The 21757-nt window shown below is 39.1% G+C and overlaps 1 protein-coding gene across 1 annotated transcript; it reads right to left on the reverse strand.

Moving 5' to 3' along the window:
• Nucleotides 1–930: 930 nt before the first annotated feature.
• On the reverse strand, nt 931–1509 carry LOC101594774 (60S ribosomal protein L21-like). The gene has a single exon (XM_045150801.1). It carries the CDS (start codon nt 1490–1492, stop codon nt 1010–1012), a length of 483 nt encoding a protein of 160 aa, XP_045006736.1. The 5' UTR covers nt 1493–1509; the 3' UTR covers nt 931–1009.
• Between the last annotated feature and the right edge of the window lie 20248 nt (nt 1510–21757).

A 21757-nucleotide genomic window follows, 5' to 3' on the forward strand; every position in this document is an offset into this window, starting at 1 on the left:
CCCATGTGGCACTTTCCAGACCTAGGCAGGCTAAGTGTCTGGGATCTGGCTCTCTTTTGGATTCAAGCCAAGTCTCTCCATGTTCTGAGCCTGTAGACAATAGCTTGGGCTTTCATGATAAGCATGGAAACTACCAGGAGAGCTCTGATGGATGTATAAGGAGCACTAGCATAAAACAAGAATGCTTCAGGAAGCATAGTGTCTTGTTCAGTAAAGGGATGGTGTGTCATGTAAATTTAGATCTGTGTTCATGAAGAACTGTAAGAAACAAGGTAACTTGGGGGATGGGGCAGGAAGACTCCAGGGTGTATTAGTAGAGAGGTTTATTCCTGAGCAATACTGGGTAAGAGTTGGCATTAGGGCCATGGAGCTGTCAGGTCTCACAGGACTGTGTGTCTATTTTGATGTACAATAGCTGCTGTAAGGCTTAGTCATGTAAACTTTATAATAGAACTCATATCCATTCTTGTCACCAGAGGTTTCAAGAAACTGTTCCCAACTCTGGCTTCTCTGCTAGCTCTCTGACTTTCAGAGAAATGACTTTGTCAGATAGATAGCATTCTATTGAATAAATTAATATTAATGTTTGAGTGATTAATAAGCCTAGCATTAGCATTTTTAATGTAAGAGTTAACCTAAGACTTTGAAATAGTGTTTTTCTGAGCTTCTTAGTAAATATATATGCAGAATATTAGACTATGGAGTGGAAATATTTTGGGGCTGGAGGGAAGCATTATACTGACCTTGCCTATACTTGCTCATAGAGTTAAATTTCCATACTCACAAGCTTAGAATCTGCCTAATTCTGTGACCTTAAGCAAGTTATTAATCTATAAAAAAAAACTGTGTGTGTATGTCTGCTGATATATTAATTGATGTTTTACAATTTATTTTTTAGTACTTAAGAATTTAAACTCTTTTTTTTTAATATTTCTTTTAAGTGAGGACACCATACTTTAATGAAGAAAAGCATTTTGACAACCTAGGTCTGATTCACTTAGGACATCTATTAAGCCATGAACTCACAGGGAACAGGCTCCAGCAGCTCCGGCTCTTTTCCATTAGTCCTCACAAAGTGCGCCTCTCTGGGCGGAGCAGGCTGCCGCTTCAGCTGCACCCAGGTTCCCTTCTCTTCGGCCTCCTTTTTCTTCTGGTCATTTTCCTTCACCCATTTCAGGAAGCTGTCTCGGCTCTTAGAGTGCTTAATATGCTCAATATGCACATTAATTCTCTTGGCAAGGATCTTGCCCTTGACTTGCTTGTTCACAACAATGCCAACAGCATGCTGAGTGACATTGTAGACTCTTCCAGTCTTCCCATGGTAACATTTATGAGGCATTCCTTTTTGGACAGTACCCATTCCCTTTATGTCTACAATATCACCCTTCTTGTAGATTCGCATATACGTGGCCAATGGAACAACTCCATGTTTTCTGAAAGGCCTAGAGAACATGTACCGGGTGCCTCTCTTCTTTCCCTTTGTGCTTGTCATCTTGGCAAATTATTGGAAGATGGTGGCTCTGGCCGAGAGGGAGAATTTAAACTCTTATTGGAAACTTCCATGGTTATAAACAATAATCTATAATAATTCCTTTCCACTTTCCCCTTTGCAACTCCACCCTTCATCATATACCCACCCTCTCACAATTATTCTCTCTTTTATTTTAATATCATCATCTTTTTCTCCTATTATGATGGACTTTTGTAGGTAGTTCCAGGCACTGTGAGGTCATGGCTATTCAGGTCATATTCTGTCAGGAAGAGTGCATTGCAAACAGTCCTGCCTTCCCTTTGGCTCTTACATTCTTTTTTTTTTTTAATATTTTTTTGTCCATTTTTTATTTATTTATTATTTGAGAGCGACAGACACAGAGAGAAAGACATATAGAGGGAGAGAGAGAGAATGGGCAGGCCAGGGCTTCCAGCCACTGCAAACGAACTCCAGATGCGTGCGCCCCCTTGTGCATCTGGCTAACGTGGGACCTGGGGAACCGAGCCTCAAACTGGGGTCCTTAGGCTTCACAGGCAAGCGCTTAACCGCTAAGCCATCTCTCCAGCCCTCTTACATTCTTTTTGCTACCTCTTCCACAATGGATCCTGAGCATTGGCAGCTGTGACAGAGATGTTTCAGTGCTGAACACTCCTCTGTCACTTCTTCTCAGCACTATGGTACCTTTTGAGTCATCTCAGAAGTCACTGCCATCTGAAAAGTGAAGCTTCTGTAACCAAAAGTGAGAGTAGCATTAATATATAGGTATGGACATTAGGAGAAGTGCTTACCAGGCAGTTTGGTGAGCAAAATATATGCATTTAGCCAGACATCAGTAGACATTACACCCCCAGGGCTCATGACCTCCCCCATCATAGGTTTTCAGTATAAGATATATATTCCCTCACATGGAGTGGGCCTCTAGTCCAATTAGAGGGTGGTTGGTTTCCCCCATAATAGACATGCCACTATTTCACCCATTGGCTCATTTGGCTTGGCTGGCCAAACTTAAGGCTTGCAGTATCCAATGCTGTTTACCTCCACTGATGACTTCTCTCTCTCCCATAAGGTTGCATGCATTATTGCTTTTTCAAACTTTCTATCAGCTGGTCTATAGACAGGAGGATTTCAGCTCAGCTCCAGCAAGCTTTCTCAGTGACCTTGCAGCCCAAGCATGTGGAGTCTTCAGCAATAGAGTCTTACCATCTATACCTGGTTGGAAACCAAGAGCCTTGGCAATGATCTGTAATGTTTTAGGGGCATCAGGGACCTCCCTGGACAACAACTCACTGGAAGGTCTCCCATCCCTGGCACTGAAATTTTTCTAGTAACGCTCTATGGCTTCTGGATGTGATATTGTCCGAAAAGTAGTTTCCATGCTCCTTATTCATACTCTCTTAGACTTTAATTAATCCTCCCCTGACCCTTCCTTTACTCCATTGCTTCCCCTGACATCACTTAGGCCATTCCACCCCCCCAGTAATCTGATCATCTACTTACATATATGTAATATCATCCCATTAAGTCCTCCCTCTTTCCCTTTCTAGCCCCTTTCTAGCTACTAGCCTCTACTATTGAGTTTTATTCCAATTCATACATAAATATAAGCAACTGTAGCTAGGATCCACATATGAGAGAGAATATGTAATGGTTGGCTTTCTGGGCATGGGTTACCTCACTAAGTATAATTCTTTCCAGATCTACCCACTTCCCTGATAATTTCATAATTTCATTTTTCTTCATTACTGACTAGAACTCCATTGTATAAACATACCATATCTTCATTATCTATTCATCAGTTGAGGGACATCTAGGCTGTTTTCAATTCCTAGCTATTGTCAATAGAGTGGCAATAAACCAATGTGAAAGTATTTCAAAGGTAGTGAGCCAAGTCCTTAGTATATATGCCTATATGCCTAGGAGTTGCATAGCTGGGGCATATGGTACATCTATTTTCAGCTGTCTCAGGAACCTCCATACTGATTTCCACAGTGTCTGTACCAGTTCACACTCCCACCAACAGTGTAGAAATGTTCTTTTCCCCCACATCCTTACTAGCATCTATTGTCATGTGTTTTCTTGATGATAGCCATTTTGGCAGCAATGAGATGTAATTTCAAAGTCATTTTAATTTGCATTTCCCTGATGGTTAAGGATGTAGAACAAATTTTTAGATGTTTAGATCCCATGTGCATGTCTTCTTTTGCAAACTCTTTATTTACTTCCATAGCCCATTTTTTAAAAATCACTGAATGCATGTATTATTACTGTGCAAACAAACTGTTTAGATATCATGATCTGAGAGTACCTGTTCATTGACATTTTTTATCAGCTATGGAAATACTCAGTATGTAAACAGCACATGTTGCTACCATTCTTACCCTCATCCCTGTCTCCCTTCTTCCAAAGGGACCCTCCTTGTTGGGGATGCCAGTTACCTCATGGGGATTGTGGGTTGTGCATTGTGGTAGTAGCCACAGTTGTGGGGAAGAGCCCCATTTTTAGTTGGGCTGTTTGATTTCTTATTACTTAGGTTTTTGAGTTCTTTGTATATCCTGGATATTAATCCTCTGTGTATGTATAGCTGACAAAGATTTTCTCCCATTCTCCAGGGTGCCTCTTTGCTCTATTCATAATGTCCTTTGCTTGTTGTTAGTATATAGGAATGCTACTGATTTCTGTGTGTTTATTTTGCATCCTGTTACACTGCTAAAAGTGTTTATCACCTCTAACAGTTTATTGGTAGAGTCTTTAGGGTCCTTTATGTATAGAATCATATCATCTTCAAATAATGATAATTTGACCCCTTGCTTTCCAATTTGTATCCTTTGTATGTGTGTCTCTTGCCTTATTGATATAGATAAGACTTCTAGTACTATATTAAATAAAAGTGTTGACACTGGACAGTCTTTTCTTGTTCCTGATTTTAGTGGAAAAGCTTCATGTTTTTTTTTTTTCCACTTAGTATTATGTTGGCTGTGGGCCTTTCATAAATAGCCTTTATTATGTTGAGATATGTTCCTTCTATTCCCAGTTTCTGTAGGACATTTACCATGTTGGATATTGTATTTTGTCAAATGCCATTTCTGCACCTATTGATACGATCATGGGATTTTTGTCCTTCAATTCACTTATATACTGTATTACATTTATTGATTTGTGTATGTTGAACCATCCTTGCATCTCTGGGATAAATTTTGGAATGAATAATTTTTTTTCTTTCTTTCTAGGTAGGGTCTCACTGTATCCCAGACTGACCTGGAATTCACTCTGTAGTCTCAGGGTGGCCTTGAACTCACAGAGATCCTCCTACCTCTGCCATCTTACCTGGCAGTCCATTACTTAAATTTGATATTTAAATATTCTTGCTTTCTAATGATTTCTCCTATAGTTCCTTTCTGTTTCCTTTACTTTTTTTTTAAAAAAAGAAACACATTATTTATTTATTTTAGAGACAGAGAGAGAGTAAGATATATATAGAGAGAAACAGAGAGAGAATGGGAAAGCCAGGGCATTTTACTACTCCAGGTGCATGTATCACTTTGTGCATAAGGCTTTACATGAGTATTGGGGAGTCATTGGCAGGCTTTGCAAGCAAGTGCTTTTAACGGCTGAGTCATCTCCTAGCCCCATTCTTTACCTTCTTGTGGGTTACTTGTTTTATAAAATTCTATTTTGACTTATCTACAGTGTGTTTAAGTGTATCTTTGGGATAAACTTTTTAGGGATTGATACAGATTCTATGCATATATATATATATATACACATATATATGTATACACACACACACACACACACACACACACACACACACACACACACACAGACGGTGGTAGTTTGAATGTATGTCTCTCATAGATTTAGGTCTTTTCATAAAGCTTGAAACTTGGGTCTCCAGCAGCCTGGCTGAAGGAGGTATCACTAGGGGCAAATCCCGGGGCCCAACCCAAAGGATCTTTAAGCCTGAAGTAAATCCCTTCTTCCAATCAACTGTCTGTTTGGAAGTTCATCCCAGCATTGTGGGACTATCTACTATACACACACACATGTGCACACACATAAATGTATATATATTCATGTATGTATGTATGTATGTATGTATGTATGTATGTATGTATGTATTTCATAACATTATACTTATTATCATGCCCTTCTTTGAGTCCTTCTGTCCTTCCACATTTAAATTATCTTAAATGCCTTTTCTCTATATCTTGAAAACCATAGCTAATATGTTTAGAAAAGTCAAGAGGAACAGCAATGTCTATGATTATCTATATTTTCAATGTTTTTATTTTTCTTCCTTTTTTCTTATGTCTAATGATTTCTTTCTATTATTCTTTAAATCATTTGCTTTTGGTTTAGAAAGCTTCTCATATCCACAGTAAAAATTCAGGAGCCATATGGGACAAGCAGACACAGAGCTGAGGTGCCTAAGAGTTCCTAGACTATGCAACATGATGCATGTGGCACAGAAGTGGCCAGGTGGACTGTCAGGTCAGCTCAGAAGTTTATAAGAGTGCAGGACTGTGACACTGTGTGATATTATAGGCTATGGTTATTTTCTGCCTTGCATCTGTCAAAGTTCAACATATGGCTTTTGTCATGCTCCTCCTGTGGAACTTGTTTTTAATTTATTTGCTCAGGAAGTCTCAATTTTCACACTGTGTTTGGTTTCCAGAAGAAACTGATTCTGATATTATTTTCCGGCTCATCTGATTAGGTTCTGTCAAAGTCCAGTGGTTTTCTACAGGTCATCTAGTGTGAGTGAGTCAGAAGCCATGGCTGCTGAATCATAAATCTATAATGCATATGGCTCCTGCCTCTACTGTGGCCACCAGGTCATCTCCTTCCTGAGCATGAGAAAATCCTGGCTACTGAATGGGAAACATACTTCAGAGAAGCAAACAGTAAGTGAAAAATAGACTTGAGACTTTCTGAAGGGAAGATCTTACTTAATGAAATGAGCATTCTATTGGTCTCTCAGGCAATCAGGCAATCTTTTAGGTAAAGTTTCTCAATGGGGTGTCCGGTCATGCTGAGCTGCTACAAATGGATTACAGGTGTGTCTCAGATACTGATCCCTTTGCTTCTTGAGGCAGCCAGGCAGGTCCTGGGCTCTCTGGAGTTATAGCCTACTTACCTCCAGCTGTAAAGAGCTTCTTCGTTTTACCCCATGGACCTGGGTACAAGGCATTATTTTCTTTGCATACCAAGAACAGAAAGAGGCCAAAAAGCATGTGTGAGAGAAAGTACTCAGTGTGTAGCATCCCTTGTGAGGTGATGTTTCTTGATGCTGTGCTAAAATCCACCTAAGTTAAGACTATTGTGCTTTTTTAGAGTGTGGGCTTTTCTGTGGAAAGTGTGACTAGTCTCAGAGGGCATAAAGGACCCAGATAGAAGGAACAGGACTTTGTTCACAATTTGTGAAATTCTGGAATGAAGATGGTATTACTAAAAGCCCAGAAAGATGAATTGGTGAAAAGTTAATAACACTAATTATTTTACACAGTTGGGTTAAAAATTAAGAAATGAATATACTTTCAAATTATGAAGAGAGAGCTCCAAAATGTTTCCATAAGGTCACAATTACATTTCCTCACCATTCCTCAGGGAAGGTATAGAACTCAGAGGACCTTCATTATTCCAACAGATAACCATATCCATTTAAGAGCTCTTACATTATGGTCAAGGACAGAGTGTCCAACCTTCTGAGGGAGCCCTATTACCTTAAGTTCGGTTGGGTCATTTTTTCCTTTTCTTCACAGGCCATATCCAGTGTTCTTTAGTCCATGTGGTCTCTGATCATCTAGCCAAGTATCTGAGAGCAGAGATGATTTCTGAAGTCAGCTTTCTGAGACATCAGTGGAGAAATAGGTTTGTTACCTGATGAACATCTAACAATTTGAATACTAACAGAAGTTTCTTCCTCATATTGGAGTTCCTCAAGAGTATGTAAAGAGATTTACTTGGATTATAGCATGAGTAATGGGAGGAGATCAAGGTAGGACAGAAATAGGAGGCAGCAGAATCTATGGAATAATTGACAGCAGAGATGAAATACCCATGTGGGTGTGGGAGCAGACAGTCACTGATAGAGGTCATAGAAACTCCATTGCTTTCTGTTTTGTCATTGCTGCTGGTAACATTATTATCATCATTAACATTCATATGAGGGAGAACATGTGGTGCTTGGCTTTCTGGGCCTGGGTTATCTCACTTAGTATAATCCTTTCCAGATCCATCCATTTTCCTGAAAATTTCATAACTTCATTTTTTCTTTACCACTGAGTAGAACTCCATTGTATAAATGTGCCACAACTTCATTATCCACTCATCAGTTGAGGGACATCTAGGCTGGTTCCATTTCCCAGCTATTATGAATTGAGCAGCAATAAACATGGTTAAGCATGTACTTCTAAGGAAATGGGATGAGTCCTTAGGGTATATGCCTAGGAGTGCTGTAGCTGGGTCATATGGTAGATCAATTTTTAGCTGTCTTAGGAACCTTCACACTGATTTCCCCAAATGGCTGGACCAGATTGCATTCCTACCAACAGTGTAGAAGGGTTCCTCTTTTTCCACATCCCCGCCAGCATTTATGATCATTTGTTTTCATGATGTTAGCCAATCTGACAGGTGAGATGGAATCTCAATGTAGTTTTAATCTGCAGTTCCCTGGTGACTAGGGATGTAGAACATTTGTTTAGATGCTTATACACCATCCATATTTCTTCTTTTGAGAAATTTCTATTTAGCTCCATAGCCTTTTTAATTGGCTTGTTTGATTTTTATTATTTAACTTTTTGAGTTCTTTGTGTATCCTAGATATTAATCCTCTATCAGATGTATAGCTGGCAAATATTTTTTCCCATTCTGTAGGTTGCCTCTGTGCTTGATTCACAGTGTCCTTTGCAGTACAAAATCTTTGTAATTTCAGGAGGTCCCAGTGGTTAATCTGTGGTTTTATTGCCTGAGAAATTGGGGTTGTATTCAGAAAGTCTTTGCCAAGACCAATATGTTGAAGGGTTTCCCCTACTTTTTCCTCTAGCAATTTCAGAGTTTCAGGTCTGATGTTAAGGTCCATTTGGATTTAATTCTTGTGCATGGAGAGAGAGAAGAAGCTATTTTCATCCTTCTACAGATACATATCCACTTTTCCCAGCACCAATTGCTGAAGAGGCTTTCTTTTCTCCAATGAGTATTTTTGGCATTTTTATCGAATACCAGGTGGCTATAGCTACCTGGACTTATATCTGGGTCCTCTATTCTGTTCCATTGATATAAATATCTGCTTTTGTGCCAGTACCATGTTGTTTTTGTTACTATGGCTCTGCAGTATAGGTTAAAATCAGGTATGGTGATACCTCCTGCCTTATTTTTGTTGCTCAGTATTATTTTAGATATTTGAGGGTTTTTTTTGTGATTCCAAATGAATTTTTGGATTGCTTTTTCTATTTCCATGAAGAATCCCTTTGGAATTTTGATGGGAATTGCATTAAATGTGTAGATTGCTTTTGGTAAGATTGCCATTTTCACAATATTGATTCTTCCAATCCAGGAACAAGGGATATTTTTCCATTTCCTAGTGTCTTCTGCAATTTCTTGCTTGAATGTTTCATAGTTTTCATAGTAGAGATCTTTACTTCCTTGGTTAGGTTTATTCCAAGGTACTTTATTTTCTTTGATGCAATTGTGAGTGGGAGTAATTCTCTGATTTAATCCTATGTATGTTTGTTGTTAGCATATAGGAATGCTACTGATTTCTGTGTATTTATTTTGTATCCTGCTACATGGCTGTAGGTGTTTATCAGCTCTAACACTTTGCAGGTAGGGTCTTTAGGGTCTTTTGTATATAGAATCATGTCATCTGCAAATAATGATAACTTGATTTCTTCCTTTCCAATTTCTATCCCTTTTATGTGTGTCTCTTGCCTTATTCTATGGCTAAGACTTTCAGTACTATATTAAATAAAAGTGGAGACAGTGGACACCCTTTTCTTGTTCCTGATTTCAGTGGAAAAGATTCCATTTTTCCTCATTTAGTAATATGTTGGCTGTAGGCTTGTCATAAATAGCCTTTACTATATTGAGATATGTTCCTTCTATTCCCAGTCTCTGTAGGACTTTTATCATGAAAGGATGTTGGATTTTGTAGAACGCTTTCTCTGCATCTAATGAGATGATCATGTGATTTTTGTCCTTTGACCCATTTATATAATATATTGCATTTATAGATTTGTGTATATTGAACCATCCTTGCATCGCCAGGATAAAGCCTATTTGGTCAGGGTGAATGATCTTTCTGATATATTCTTGTATTCTGTTTGCCAATATTTTGTTGAGAATTTTTGCATCTATATTCATGAGGGAGATTGGTCTGTAACTTTCTTTTTTGTGTTTTCTCTTTGCCTGGTTTTGGTATCAGGGTGATGCTGGCTTCATAGAGGAATTTGATATGATTCCCTCTTTTTCTATTTTATGGAAAACCTTAAAGAGCAATGGTGTTAGTTCTTCCCTGAAAGTCTGGTAAAATTCAGTAGTGAATCAATCTGGGCCTGGGCTTTTAGTTGGGAAATTTTTGATAACTGCTTGAATCTCCATGCTTGTTATAGGTCTATTTAAGTGATTAATCTCATCTTGATTTAATTTAGGTAGGTCATATAAATCAAGGAAATCACCCATGTCTTCCAGATTTTTATAGTTTGTGAAGTATATGCCTTTATAATATGTCCCTATGATTTTTTGAATTTCTCTGGCATCTCCTGTGATGTTACCTTTTACATCTCTAAATTTATTAATTTGTGTGTCTTCTCTCTTTATTTTGGTCAGATTTCCTAAGGGATTATCAATCTTGTTTATCCTTTCAAAGAATCAACTCTGTTTCACTGATTCTTTGCATTTTTTTTTTTTTTAGTTTCTATTTCATTAATTTCTGCCCTAATCTTTATTATTTCTTTCCATCTACTGGTGTTTGGTGTGCCATGTTCTTCTTTGTCCAAGGCTTTAAGGTGAAGCATTAGGTCATTTACTTTTGACCTTTCTAATTTCTTAATATAGGCACTTACAGTTATAAATTTACCTCTTAGGACTGCCTTCAGGGCTGGAGAGATGGCTTAGCGGTTAAGCGCTTGCCTGTGAAGCCTAAGGACCCCGGTTCGAGGCTCGGTTCCCCAGGTCCCATGTTAGCCAGATGCACAAGGGGGCGCATGCATCTGGAGGACTGCCTTCATTATGTCCCAGAGATTTTGGTATGTTGTGTTCTCTTTATCATTTGACTCTATAAAGATTTTGATTTCCTTCTTTTTTCTTCATTGACCCATTCATCATTTAGTAGTGTGTTTAATTTCCATGATTTTGTGTATGCTCTATAGCCTTTCTTGCTATTGATTTGTAGCTTGATTCCATTGTGGTCAGATAGAATGCAAGGAATTATTTTAATTTTCCTGAATTTGTTAAGATTTGCTTTGTGTCCTAATATATGGTCTATTTTAGAGAATGTTCCATGTGCTGCTGAAAAGAATGTATGTTCTGCAGCATTTGGATGAAATGTCCTATATATATCTGTTAGGTCCATTTCTTCTATGACCTCATTTAGTCCAGATGCCTCTCTGTTTATTTTTTCGTGGGATGGCCTGTCAATTGATGAGAGTGGGGTGCTGAAGTCACCCAGTACCACTGTGTTTGGTGTTATCTGTGACCTTAGTTCTAATAGGGCTTGTTTGATGAGTTTGGAGGCCCCCATGTTAGGTAAATATATGTTTAGGATTGTAGTGTCCTCCTGTTGGAGGGTGCCTTTAATCAATATATAGTGACCTTCCTTATGTTTCTTTACTAATGTTGGATCAAAGTCTACCTTGTCAGATATTAGGATAGCAACCCCTGCTCGTTTTCTAGGTCCATTTGCTAGAAACACCATTTTCCAACCTTTCGCCCTAGGATAGTGTCCATCCTTTGTAGAAAGGTGAGTTTCTTGGAGGTAACAAATTGAAGGATCCTGCTTTTGAACCCAGTCTGTAGACCTATGCTTTTTGGTTGGGGCATTGAGGCCGTTGATATTAAGAGATAATATTGAAAGGTGTGTATTCATTTTTGCCATTTCTTTGCAGTTCTTCCGGTTTTACCTTTGCTCTCTTGTGTTAACTAGTATTTGAGTATTGTTTGCCTTTTCCCGGTTCGTTATATGTGTGCTTTTCTTTTTCTTCAGCATGGAGGATTCTTTCAATTATTTTTTTTTAAATTATTTATTTATTTATTTGAAAGTGACAGACACAGAGAGAAAGACAGGTAGAGGGAGAGAGAGAGAATGGGCGCTCCAGGGCTTCCAGCCTCTGCAAATGAACACCAGACGCATGCGCTCCCTTGTGCATCTGGATAACGTGGGACCTGGGGAACTGAGCCTCGAACCAGGGTCCTTAGGCTTCACAGGCAAACGCTTAACTGCTATGCCATCTCTCCAGCCCCTTTCAATTATTTTATGTAGAGCTGGTTTTGTCTTCAAATACTCCTTTAGCCTGCTTTTGTTATGAAATGTCCTTATTTCTCTGTCTATTTGAATGGATAGTTTTGCAGGATAAAGCAATCTTGGTTGACAGTTGTTATCTTTCAGGGCTTGGAATACATCAGTCTAAGCCCTTCTTGCTTTTAAAGTTTGTGTTGAATAATCTGCTGTAATCCTGATAGGCCTGCCTTTGTAGGTAACTTGATTTTTCTCTCTGACTGCTTTCAATATTTTTTCTTTGGTTTTTGTGTTTGGTAGTTTGATTATAATATGGTGAGGAGAGGTTCTTTCCAGGTTTTGTCTGGCTGGTGTTCTAAAGGCTTCCTGTATCTGCATTGGCACCTCTTTCCCAATTTGGGGAAAGTTTTCTTCTATGATTTTGTTAAAGATGCCTTTGGAGTGAAATTCTTCTCCTGCTATGCCCTGAATTCTTATGTTTGATCTTTTCATAGTGTCCTCAATATCTTGAAATCCCCACTTATACTTTTCTTTCTATTAGTTTGTCTTTTTCTTTGTAGGATTGTATTAGATCTGCCACCTGGTCTTCTAGCTTAGATATTCTGTCCTCTTCTTCATCCATTCTACTGGTGAGATTTTCTATAGAGCTTTAAAAAAAAATTCATTAACTGTGTTCTTTATTGCTAGTAATTCTGACTGATTTTTCTTTATTATTTCTATTTCCTTATTTATGTCTAGTATTGACCTCTTTATTTCATTATATTGGTGTCATGTGTTTTCTTTGATTCCTTTGATTTCCTCTTTCATTGCTTTGATTTCTTCTTTGTCTTCCTTAAGCGTATTTATAATTATTCTTTTGAAATCTTTCTTTTCTCTAACTCATTCTCACTGGAGGTCATTTCTGATGTATTAATGGCTTTTGGTGGATTTATATTATCTTGATTTTTGGTGTTTCTTGTGTTATAATGTATATATTTTTGCATCCTGCATCATTTAATTATTGGAGTTTCTAGTTAGCTGTGTATTATTAGATGTTTCAGACAATCTGATGTTATATAACTTCAGGGTAGGAGCTTAAGGTGTTAGGTGTGCCTCTTAGGACTCTCAGAGTATCTACAGAAATGACCCTAGTTGTTGGCTTTGTCTGCTATTAGAATATTCAAGTAGGATGAGTGGAACAAAATATGGGTATATTCTAAAATTTAACTAAAGAATGTACACTTTCAATGAAAAACTGCTCAAGAGTACTTATCCAAGAGTAGGTATTATGACAACCAGATCCTCTAACTGTCCCTTACGGTATGTGGTGCTCCACCCACACCCTTGATCCTGAAAACAAGGAGGTTAAGATTTCTGATCTGTTGAGGGTTCCAAGTCAGCTTGTGACCAGGTGAGACCCTTCCCTGGTATAATCCCAGTTACCTCTGCTCCTGCTTGGGTCCCTCTGTTGATTCAAGTTGGTGTGGCCAGGTCCCTGGACTGCTGCTCTGTTCACTGGAGCACTGGTGGTCCAGGAGGGGAGGCTGCCAATGCTGCTCTAGTTCTCTCACTGTTCCACGTGTTCTTCTACCTTGTAATCGGCTCCTGTGTTGTTCACTGACACTCTCCCTTCATGTTTCTTGAGTTTGTGGAGAGCTCCATTGTGAGTGGAAAATCCCCTCACCTGGCTTTTCCTGGCGCCTTTCTGGTGCACTGTTGCTGCTGCTGCCACATTCGGCAGACCTGCCGGAGCTGCTTCTGCCCCAGTCTATGTGGGCTCTGGATCTCTCCTACTTCTCTGCTGCCATTTCAATTTTCTATACACCTCACTTTTTTAGTAAAAGTGTGTATTTTGCTGAGGTTTTTATTGGCTTTACTACCCCTAGGCTTCTTTGGTTGGTACCTATGCCACCATCTTAACCAGAAGTCCATCATTAACATTCAGTTAGGATGATTTTGAGGAAAATGAGAGAAGTCCTTTGCAAAATGATGATCCTCATGGAAGCCCTAAGTCGTTGGTCACATTGTCTTCTTGAAGGAACCAAGGGAAGGTATGGGTGATGCACAAACATAGATCCTCAGCAGAAGGCTTGAATTGGCCTGCCTTCAAGGTCTATGCACTTGCACTCAACATACTGCCTTCTCTATTGGGCAAAACTGCAGTCAGAGATTGAAACAACAATTAAGTATCCCAACAGAAGGGCTACAGTACCAGGACATCATATATCATGTCAGGATGCATGAGTTCTAGAAAACTGAAGGAAAGATACAGACATAGAGAGGAAGAGGAGAAAGAGTAGATGAGAGAAAGGGAGAAGCGGGAAGAGAGGAAAAGGAGTGGGAAGCAAGAATAAAGGAGGAAAAGAGGAGAGAAGAGACTAGAAGAGGTGAATGATTAAGAATGAGGTGACCTAGAGCTGTGTTGTGAAGTTTGGAGCCCTCTGTATGCCAAGAGCATGGCCATTTGTCTAGCACAAGGATAAAGAATGAAAGAAGCAGAGGTACAAAGGGAAAATGGAGCAACATGAGGAGGAAAATGCTAGAAAGAAGAGGGGGAGCCAAGGAAGGGACCTGGGAGAGAGTATCCAGACAGGAGAGAAAAGAAAAAAGAGAAAGTATGTGGAATGTGAAGTGCCATAAAAATGGGAAGAGCTTGGTACATCTTGTGTGTCAAAGAGCTAGCCTTCTGTTCAAGTGGTCAAGCTGGCACTCAAGGCTGGAGCTGTTTCCAGCTGCTAAGACACAAGGACCTGGAGTAAGAAACCTTCCATGGTTTCAAGAGCAGGAAACAGACTGTGCCCTAAAGACCTCCCTGCTCCCCATGGAAAGGTGAACTCTACTCAGTGTGTTCCAAGTGCCTTTTCTACTACTTGTTCACACTCAAAATACTTCTGCTAAATCTCTGCGAAGCACTAAGATTAACAGTGTGTGATGGTGCAAGGAGGCTGACCACTATTCAGAGATGCACATAACTGTGTCTGGGAATAGCTCCTAATACTGCTCCACATCAGAACCTCTTGAGTCAAAGTCAACTAAACTGTACCTCAGTTCTCCCTGTTTGTATATTCTCAATTCCTTGGAGATTGTGGGTTTGGTTAACCAAGGGTGTTGATGAGTGTAGATCCTTCTTCCATTCTTGACACCTTCCGAACATCTTGAAGCTATTGTGTAGGTAAATCTTTAATTTATTTTGGACCACACTCAGATGATATTGTTATGAGTATTGTATTGGGAATATTTTTGGTGAATGTTTAGAAATCTTGCATTATATAAAGGTACCTTTAGAAACATGAAAAGTCTATTAAGAAAACGTACATGTTTGAGACAATACTATGGTGGAATCTGAGAAAAAATAATGAATGGTTCCCTCTGGGTATTTTCCCAGGCACATCCTTGGGGAAGAGGACAGTCATGTCGATTTACAAAGTAATTGTTAAACTATTGGCAGATGTGCAGATTCTGGAAACTTACAAAGACTGGATCTCCTGATGAGTAGGCAAGACTCAGTGGGTTATCTGTGAATATTTGGCAATGTTTTCATGGTGGTGGTGAATTGGAAGATAGAGAAATAGGAGACAGAGGAGGAGAAAGTAGGAGGCAGAACAAAGAGGCAGACATTTTATTTCAACAGCCAAGGATTTGCAAACTGGAAACAGTGACCCCAAAGTGCACATCAGGACTGTTGGCTCACAAGAAAGGCATAGCAGGACCCTTTCTTCTCTTTCCCACTCACTCTGACATGATTTGACTCATCTTTCTGGAAGCATTTCTCATTGTACCTCTGAAACCTGAATATTCCCAAAGCTTATTGAAATGCACAAGTGAAAATTATTCATCTGTTTGGAGGCTACACAAAGTTGAAAGTCAGAAATAAGAAGATAACAGTTTCACAATCAGATAGATCCATTATGAGAAAGGGACAGCATGGCTGGTACATTGTATAGGGCCAAGTGTTGTAGACAAGTGAAGGAAGAGACGTCACTGCTGGTTGTCCTAGGGTGGAAAGCAAGATGCCTGAGCCAGTGATTATGAGGACAAGCATCTATCAAGGCAAGTGACAAAGAGCTGGATGTGCGCCATCCAGCTGGTCGTGTGGAATCTGCAGAGATGACTCAGGGTGTGCAAAATCAAAAGCAACCGAGAAAGCACACAGACAGAAGAGTGCCAACATACTCTAGGACCAGGATTGGGTTGGGTTTCTCAGAGTCAGGACATTAGATGGTGAGTCAGAGCCTTGGGAAACCTTTCCTGTTTCCACAAGGATCAAAGAGGGGGTGCTTGGTCTTACTCAAGTCACTACAGATATCTCTTTCCAAAAAGAACATGTAGATCATCTTCCATAGCCTGTCAGTGGATCTGTGAATCTGGGAAAAGAAATAGAAAAAGTGATTATTTAATATTACTTAAAATCAGGACTACTTTTCTGGGCAGGCTTAGTCATACTTTCTGCAGTAAAAATAAGAGGGGTGCTAGAAAGTTATCCTATATAAAAGAATCTTTCACTGTGTCAGAAGTTCTACCACTAGTTCATTCCTTTGGGCAAATGTCTAGTCACTTCTTTAAAGTACAGAATCCTGTGAAGGATGGTAGGCAGGAATGTCTTCAGAGTATCTGTGAAATCTTCTTCATGCCAGACTCCATGAGAGTCCTGGACACTTGAGGATGGAAAGGAAACCAGCATTTAAGAAGAAGGTGGAGGGGTGCTCCCAGAATCTCCAAAAGACACTTCATGCCATGTGACATTAAAAAAATAGCTATTTTGGGCTTGGAGGTATTTCCTTTCTTGAGTTTTTGATCACATTGAAGAGTTTTGAGTTTATAAAATCATGGACATTCAGAGTTGAGTCAATTTTGTGCCTTGGTTGAGGATGGAGCCAGCTGGCATGCAGCAGAATGCCTATATGTCTGAGACAATACTTGCGAACTCCTGATTTCTCATTTATGAAGCAGAGATGATATCTACTTCCTGTACTTTCCATGAAGTGAAAATAAAATCCCATATAAATACTTCATATAAATACTAAGAACCCCATAAAATTCTTTGTGAACTGCATAGGATTTTTTTCAGTAGCCCCCAAACTCCCCAGAATTTTAGTGTGCTGGGACAAGGACAAGGCACTTACTACCATCCAAGGCAGTTTAGTTCTTTTCTGAACAGGTATGATTGTTAAGAAATTCTTCTTTTTTAAAAGAACTATATGCCTTTTTGCACTTTTTCCTTACTGGTTGCAGTTCTATCTTTGATCTTCTAGGTATGTCTAACAATTTCAGTTTCTACCACTTTAACACCCTTAAAATCCTTTGAAGATAATTGAAGTATCTGGATACTCTTACTTTGCAAAGTTAAAGAAGATGTAATACTATTAAGTCTTATTCATCTAACCTTGGTTAAGCCGTTAGTCTCTGTTGCTGCCTTTGGACTGTGATGGCACTTTATAAAATCAATTTGCAATGTGTAGCATTAATAAGCTTGGTGTTTATAATTGTGTGCAGTTTGTATAGTGCTTGTAGTTTTATTTCATACAAATACAATTTCAGCCCAAGGCCATGCTGTATGCAGACATTGTCATACAGCATCAACAACCCCAAAGCCGCTCTTTTCAGAATAGCTTCCATGGCCGCAGGTCCTACAGCTATGAGATCTCTTTCTATAGCTAAGGATTTACTTTTAAAATTTCTATTTCAGTGTCAGCCAGTGCTTTGTAAAATATGATAGAGACGAGTTGCTAGAAAAAGGCAATTAAAAAATCTATAAAGTGTAAAACACAGTTTTTATTAATAGATCTGCAGGCATAAAATTCTTTTTTAACAAATGTCTTGAAAACAGATTAGAAACAGTATGAATTATAAATGGACATGTTAAATTTCAGGTGTACATCTAGGTTACTAATATAAAAATTGTTGTTATTCTAGTAAATTTTTGCACTTTTACAACAGCATAATAATTTGGGAGGAATAGAGAGTGCCTTATTGAAGATATGCAGTTTGAATAAATATGAGTAAAAAGATTTTAGTGTAGGCTGGAGAGATGGCTTAGTGTTAAGGTTCAACTACCCAGTACCCACATAAAGCTAGATGCACAGGGTGGTGCAAGTGTTGAGTTCATATACAGTGACTAGAAGCTCTGGCATGTCCATTCTTTCTCTGTCTCTCTTTTTTTTTTAAAATTTTTAAATTTAATTTAATTTTATTTATTTGAGAGTGACAGACACAGAGAGAAAGACAGATAGGGGGAGAGAGAGAGAGTGGGCGCACCAGGGCTTCCAGCCTCTGCAAACGAACTCCAGACGCGTGAGCCCCCTTGTGCATCTGGCTAACGTGGGACCTGGGGAACCAAGCCTCGAACCGGGGTCCTTAGGCTTCACAGGCAAGCGCTTAACCGCTAAGCCATCTCTCCAGCCCTCTTTCTCTCTCTTTACATTATATGTACACATACACAAACAGGGATGGGCACACACACAAACACACATAGACATGCACACACACTTTCTTCTTTCTCTCTCCCAAATAAATTAGTAAATAAAATATTTTAGTGTAAAAATAAATTAGCCTCTTGCTGGCTAATCTGGGAACATTAACATTCTACGGGGAAAGGCATTTCTGAATTTTACCTATGTTTTTCTTTCATTTCATATCTGTCATAGTTGATATATCAGAGATAAGTTAGAAGAAATGGAAGATGCAAATTCTAAAGCAATATCAACAGGTTAACAACATTTCAGTTTTAAACTTACTTGAAATAAAATAAGTCCTATTGTGTTTAAAAGTTTATTTTTATTTTTTTAAGTTTCTTTTTGTTTATTTATTTAAGAGCGACAGAGAGAGAAAGAGGCAGATAGAGACAGACAGATAATGGGCACGTCAGGGCTTCCAGCCACTGCAAATGAACTCCAGACGCATGTGCCCTCTTGTGCATCTGGCTAACATGGGTCCTGGGGAATCAAGCCTTGAACCAGGGTCCTTAGGCTTCACAGGCAAGCGCTTAACCACTAAGCCATCTCTCCAGCCCAAAAGTTTATTTTTAACTTCATGTCAGTAGCCAGTTGCAACAATTTTATGCTGAAAGACATGGGTAAATAGGACCATCTTTAACAGATAAAAGCAGTAAGTTATGGCTCATACATATTACAGAGTTCACAAACTAATGAAAAGATGTCCATTATAACATGGTCTTACTGCAAGTGACTACTATCTAGTTCAGGCAACATTAATTCACTGTGGTGTTTTGTAAGGGCTGGTGTGTAACCCATTGAACCAGATGGAGCCATGCTTGGATATAGCAGCATGCTACATGCTGCTATAAGCGCCCTCAGTTTCTACATGTGCTTTGTGACAGATAAGCAACAAGAGCTTAGGAGCCAACTAAGTGTCATACTCTGCAAAGGGCTCACCTACACTTTTGAGATAGCCACATGAATTCTGCAGTGCTCTAGTTGCATTTAGAAAGTGTGTCTTTACATTTTGCCCAAATTGCTGTCTTATACCCCCATCCATTGTTTTATTGTTTTTGCTCTTTGGACCACAGATAATAAGTCTACTTTCTCTTCCATGTGATGACTTGCTAGAAATTCAATAGCAGGTGTCATGCCTCCTTTAGGTTTTCTCTGCCTAGGTAAACATGCTTTCCCTTAACCTGACCTTGTATAACATGGACTCCAGGATTTTAATTTCATTATCCTTGGGCCACTCCATTGGTCCATATTCCTTGAACATATACTAAGTTTATACCCAAAGAAGTCTTTGCTTGATGATACACATGGACTGATTTCTAAAAGAAAAACTGACTCCTTGACTTTATAATGCTTATAAATACTTTTATTTCAAAAAATTTAAAAAATAGATTGACCAAGTGATTTGGCAATCTCATTTCTGGGCATATATGGTATATATCCACAGGAAATGATATCAGTATCTCAAAAACATTTTGCATTTCAAGATTCACTCAAACATTAACAGTAAAGACATGGAAGCATTGTAAATTTCTGTTCAGAAATAAAATGCTATATATATATATATATATATATATATATATATATATATATAGTGGGATATTATTCAGCCATATAAGGAAGGAAACCCTGAAATTTTTAGGAACATTAATGAACTTGGAGAATATTATGCTAAGGGAAGTAAGCCAGATAAATAATTTATGATGTCATTACATGTAAGTATCTAAAATAGCTCATAGAAGCTATGTGTGTGTGTGTGCATGTGAAAGCCAGAGGACCTGTAGTTCCTTCAGATGCTGCCCACTTGTTTTAGACAGTCTCTCATTGGCCTAGAAAGTGTCTAATTAGGTAAGATTGGCAGGTCAGTAATCCACCTGTCTCTGCCTCTTAAGCATTGGAATCATACTTTATTTTTAAAAATTTTTTTAATTGACAACTTCAATAATTACAGAAATTAAACCATAATAATCCCCTCCCCATCACTTTACCCTTCACAATTCCACTCTCCATTATATCCCCTCCCCCTTTAAATTAGTGTCTCTTTTATTTTGATGTCATCACCTTTTCCAGCTATTATGGGAGTCTTGTGTAGGTAGTGCCAGGCACTGGGAGGTCATGGATATCCAGGCCATTTTGTGTCTGGAAGAGTGCATTATAAGCAGTCCTACCCTTCCTTTGGCTCTTAGATTCTTTCTGCCATCTTTTCCACAATGGACCCTGAGCCTTGGGAGCTGTGATAGAGATGTTTCAGTTCTGATGACTCCTCTGTCACTTTGCAGCACTATGATGATTTTTGAGTTATCACAAAGCTAACTACCATCTGAAAAGTGAAGCTTCTCTAACCAAAAGTGAGAGTAGCATTAACATATTGGTATGAACATTAAAAGAAGTGCTTACTAGGCAGTTTGGTGAGCATAATATATGCATTTAGCCAGACATCAGTAGGCATTACACCCCTAGGGCTAATGATTCCACTGTTATAAGTTTTCTGGATCAGGCATGTATTCTGTCACATTGAGAGGGCCTCTAGTCCAATTAGAGAGGGGTTGGTTTTCCCCATAACAGACATGCCAGTACTGTACCCATTTGCTCATTTGGCCTTGCTGGCCAAACTTAAGGCTTGCAGTGTCCATGATGACTTCTCTCTCTCTCTCTCTCCCATAGAGCTGCATGCAGCATAGTTTTTTCCAGCTTTATGTCAGCTGGCCTATAGGTGGGAAGTTTTCAGCTCAGCTCCATCAAGATTTCTCAGTGACCTTGCAGCCCAAGCATGTGGAGTCTTCAGCAAAAGGGTTTTGCCATATTTCTGGTGGGAAACCAACAGCCTTGGCAACAGCCTATAATGTTTTGGGGATATCAGGGATCTCCCTGGTCAACAACTCACTAGAAGGTATCCCATCCCTGTCACTTAAATTTTTCTACTAATACTTTATATCTTCTGGATACTTTCTGTGTGGGATCTAGGATTTGAATTCAGGTGCTCATGCTTACAAAGTAAACACTTTACCAACTGATCTATCCCAGTACAGCCCAGTCAGCTCATTTCTTTAGAATATAGTTCTAGGAACAAGAATGAGGTTGGAAGAGTGAGGGAAAAAGCCAATGCCAACAGAAAGCACATTGCAAGGTCACTGCTAGGGACAGTTGAAGCTCAGTGATAGAACTTGCTCTCTGAATTGGATGGGAGAGGTAAAACTATGGGCACCTCTTTCGCATTGGATAAGGCCTTGAGAGGAACTCACTGCAGTCCCAGCCACCCTTACACACTTGTCTTCTGGGGAATGTTTTGTTGAAGAGGGCTGTGCAAGTTGCAAATGAGTTAAGTAGGAGCTTATTCTACTCAGTTTAGGTTGCTGTATGAAAGTTACCACAGATTCTGTGGCT

This window comes from Jaculus jaculus, chromosome 5, assembly GCF_020740685.1.
Source record: "Jaculus jaculus isolate mJacJac1 chromosome 5, mJacJac1.mat.Y.cur, whole genome shotgun sequence".
In the NCBI taxonomy this organism is placed as follows: Eukaryota; Metazoa; Chordata; class Mammalia; order Rodentia; family Dipodidae; genus Jaculus; species Jaculus jaculus.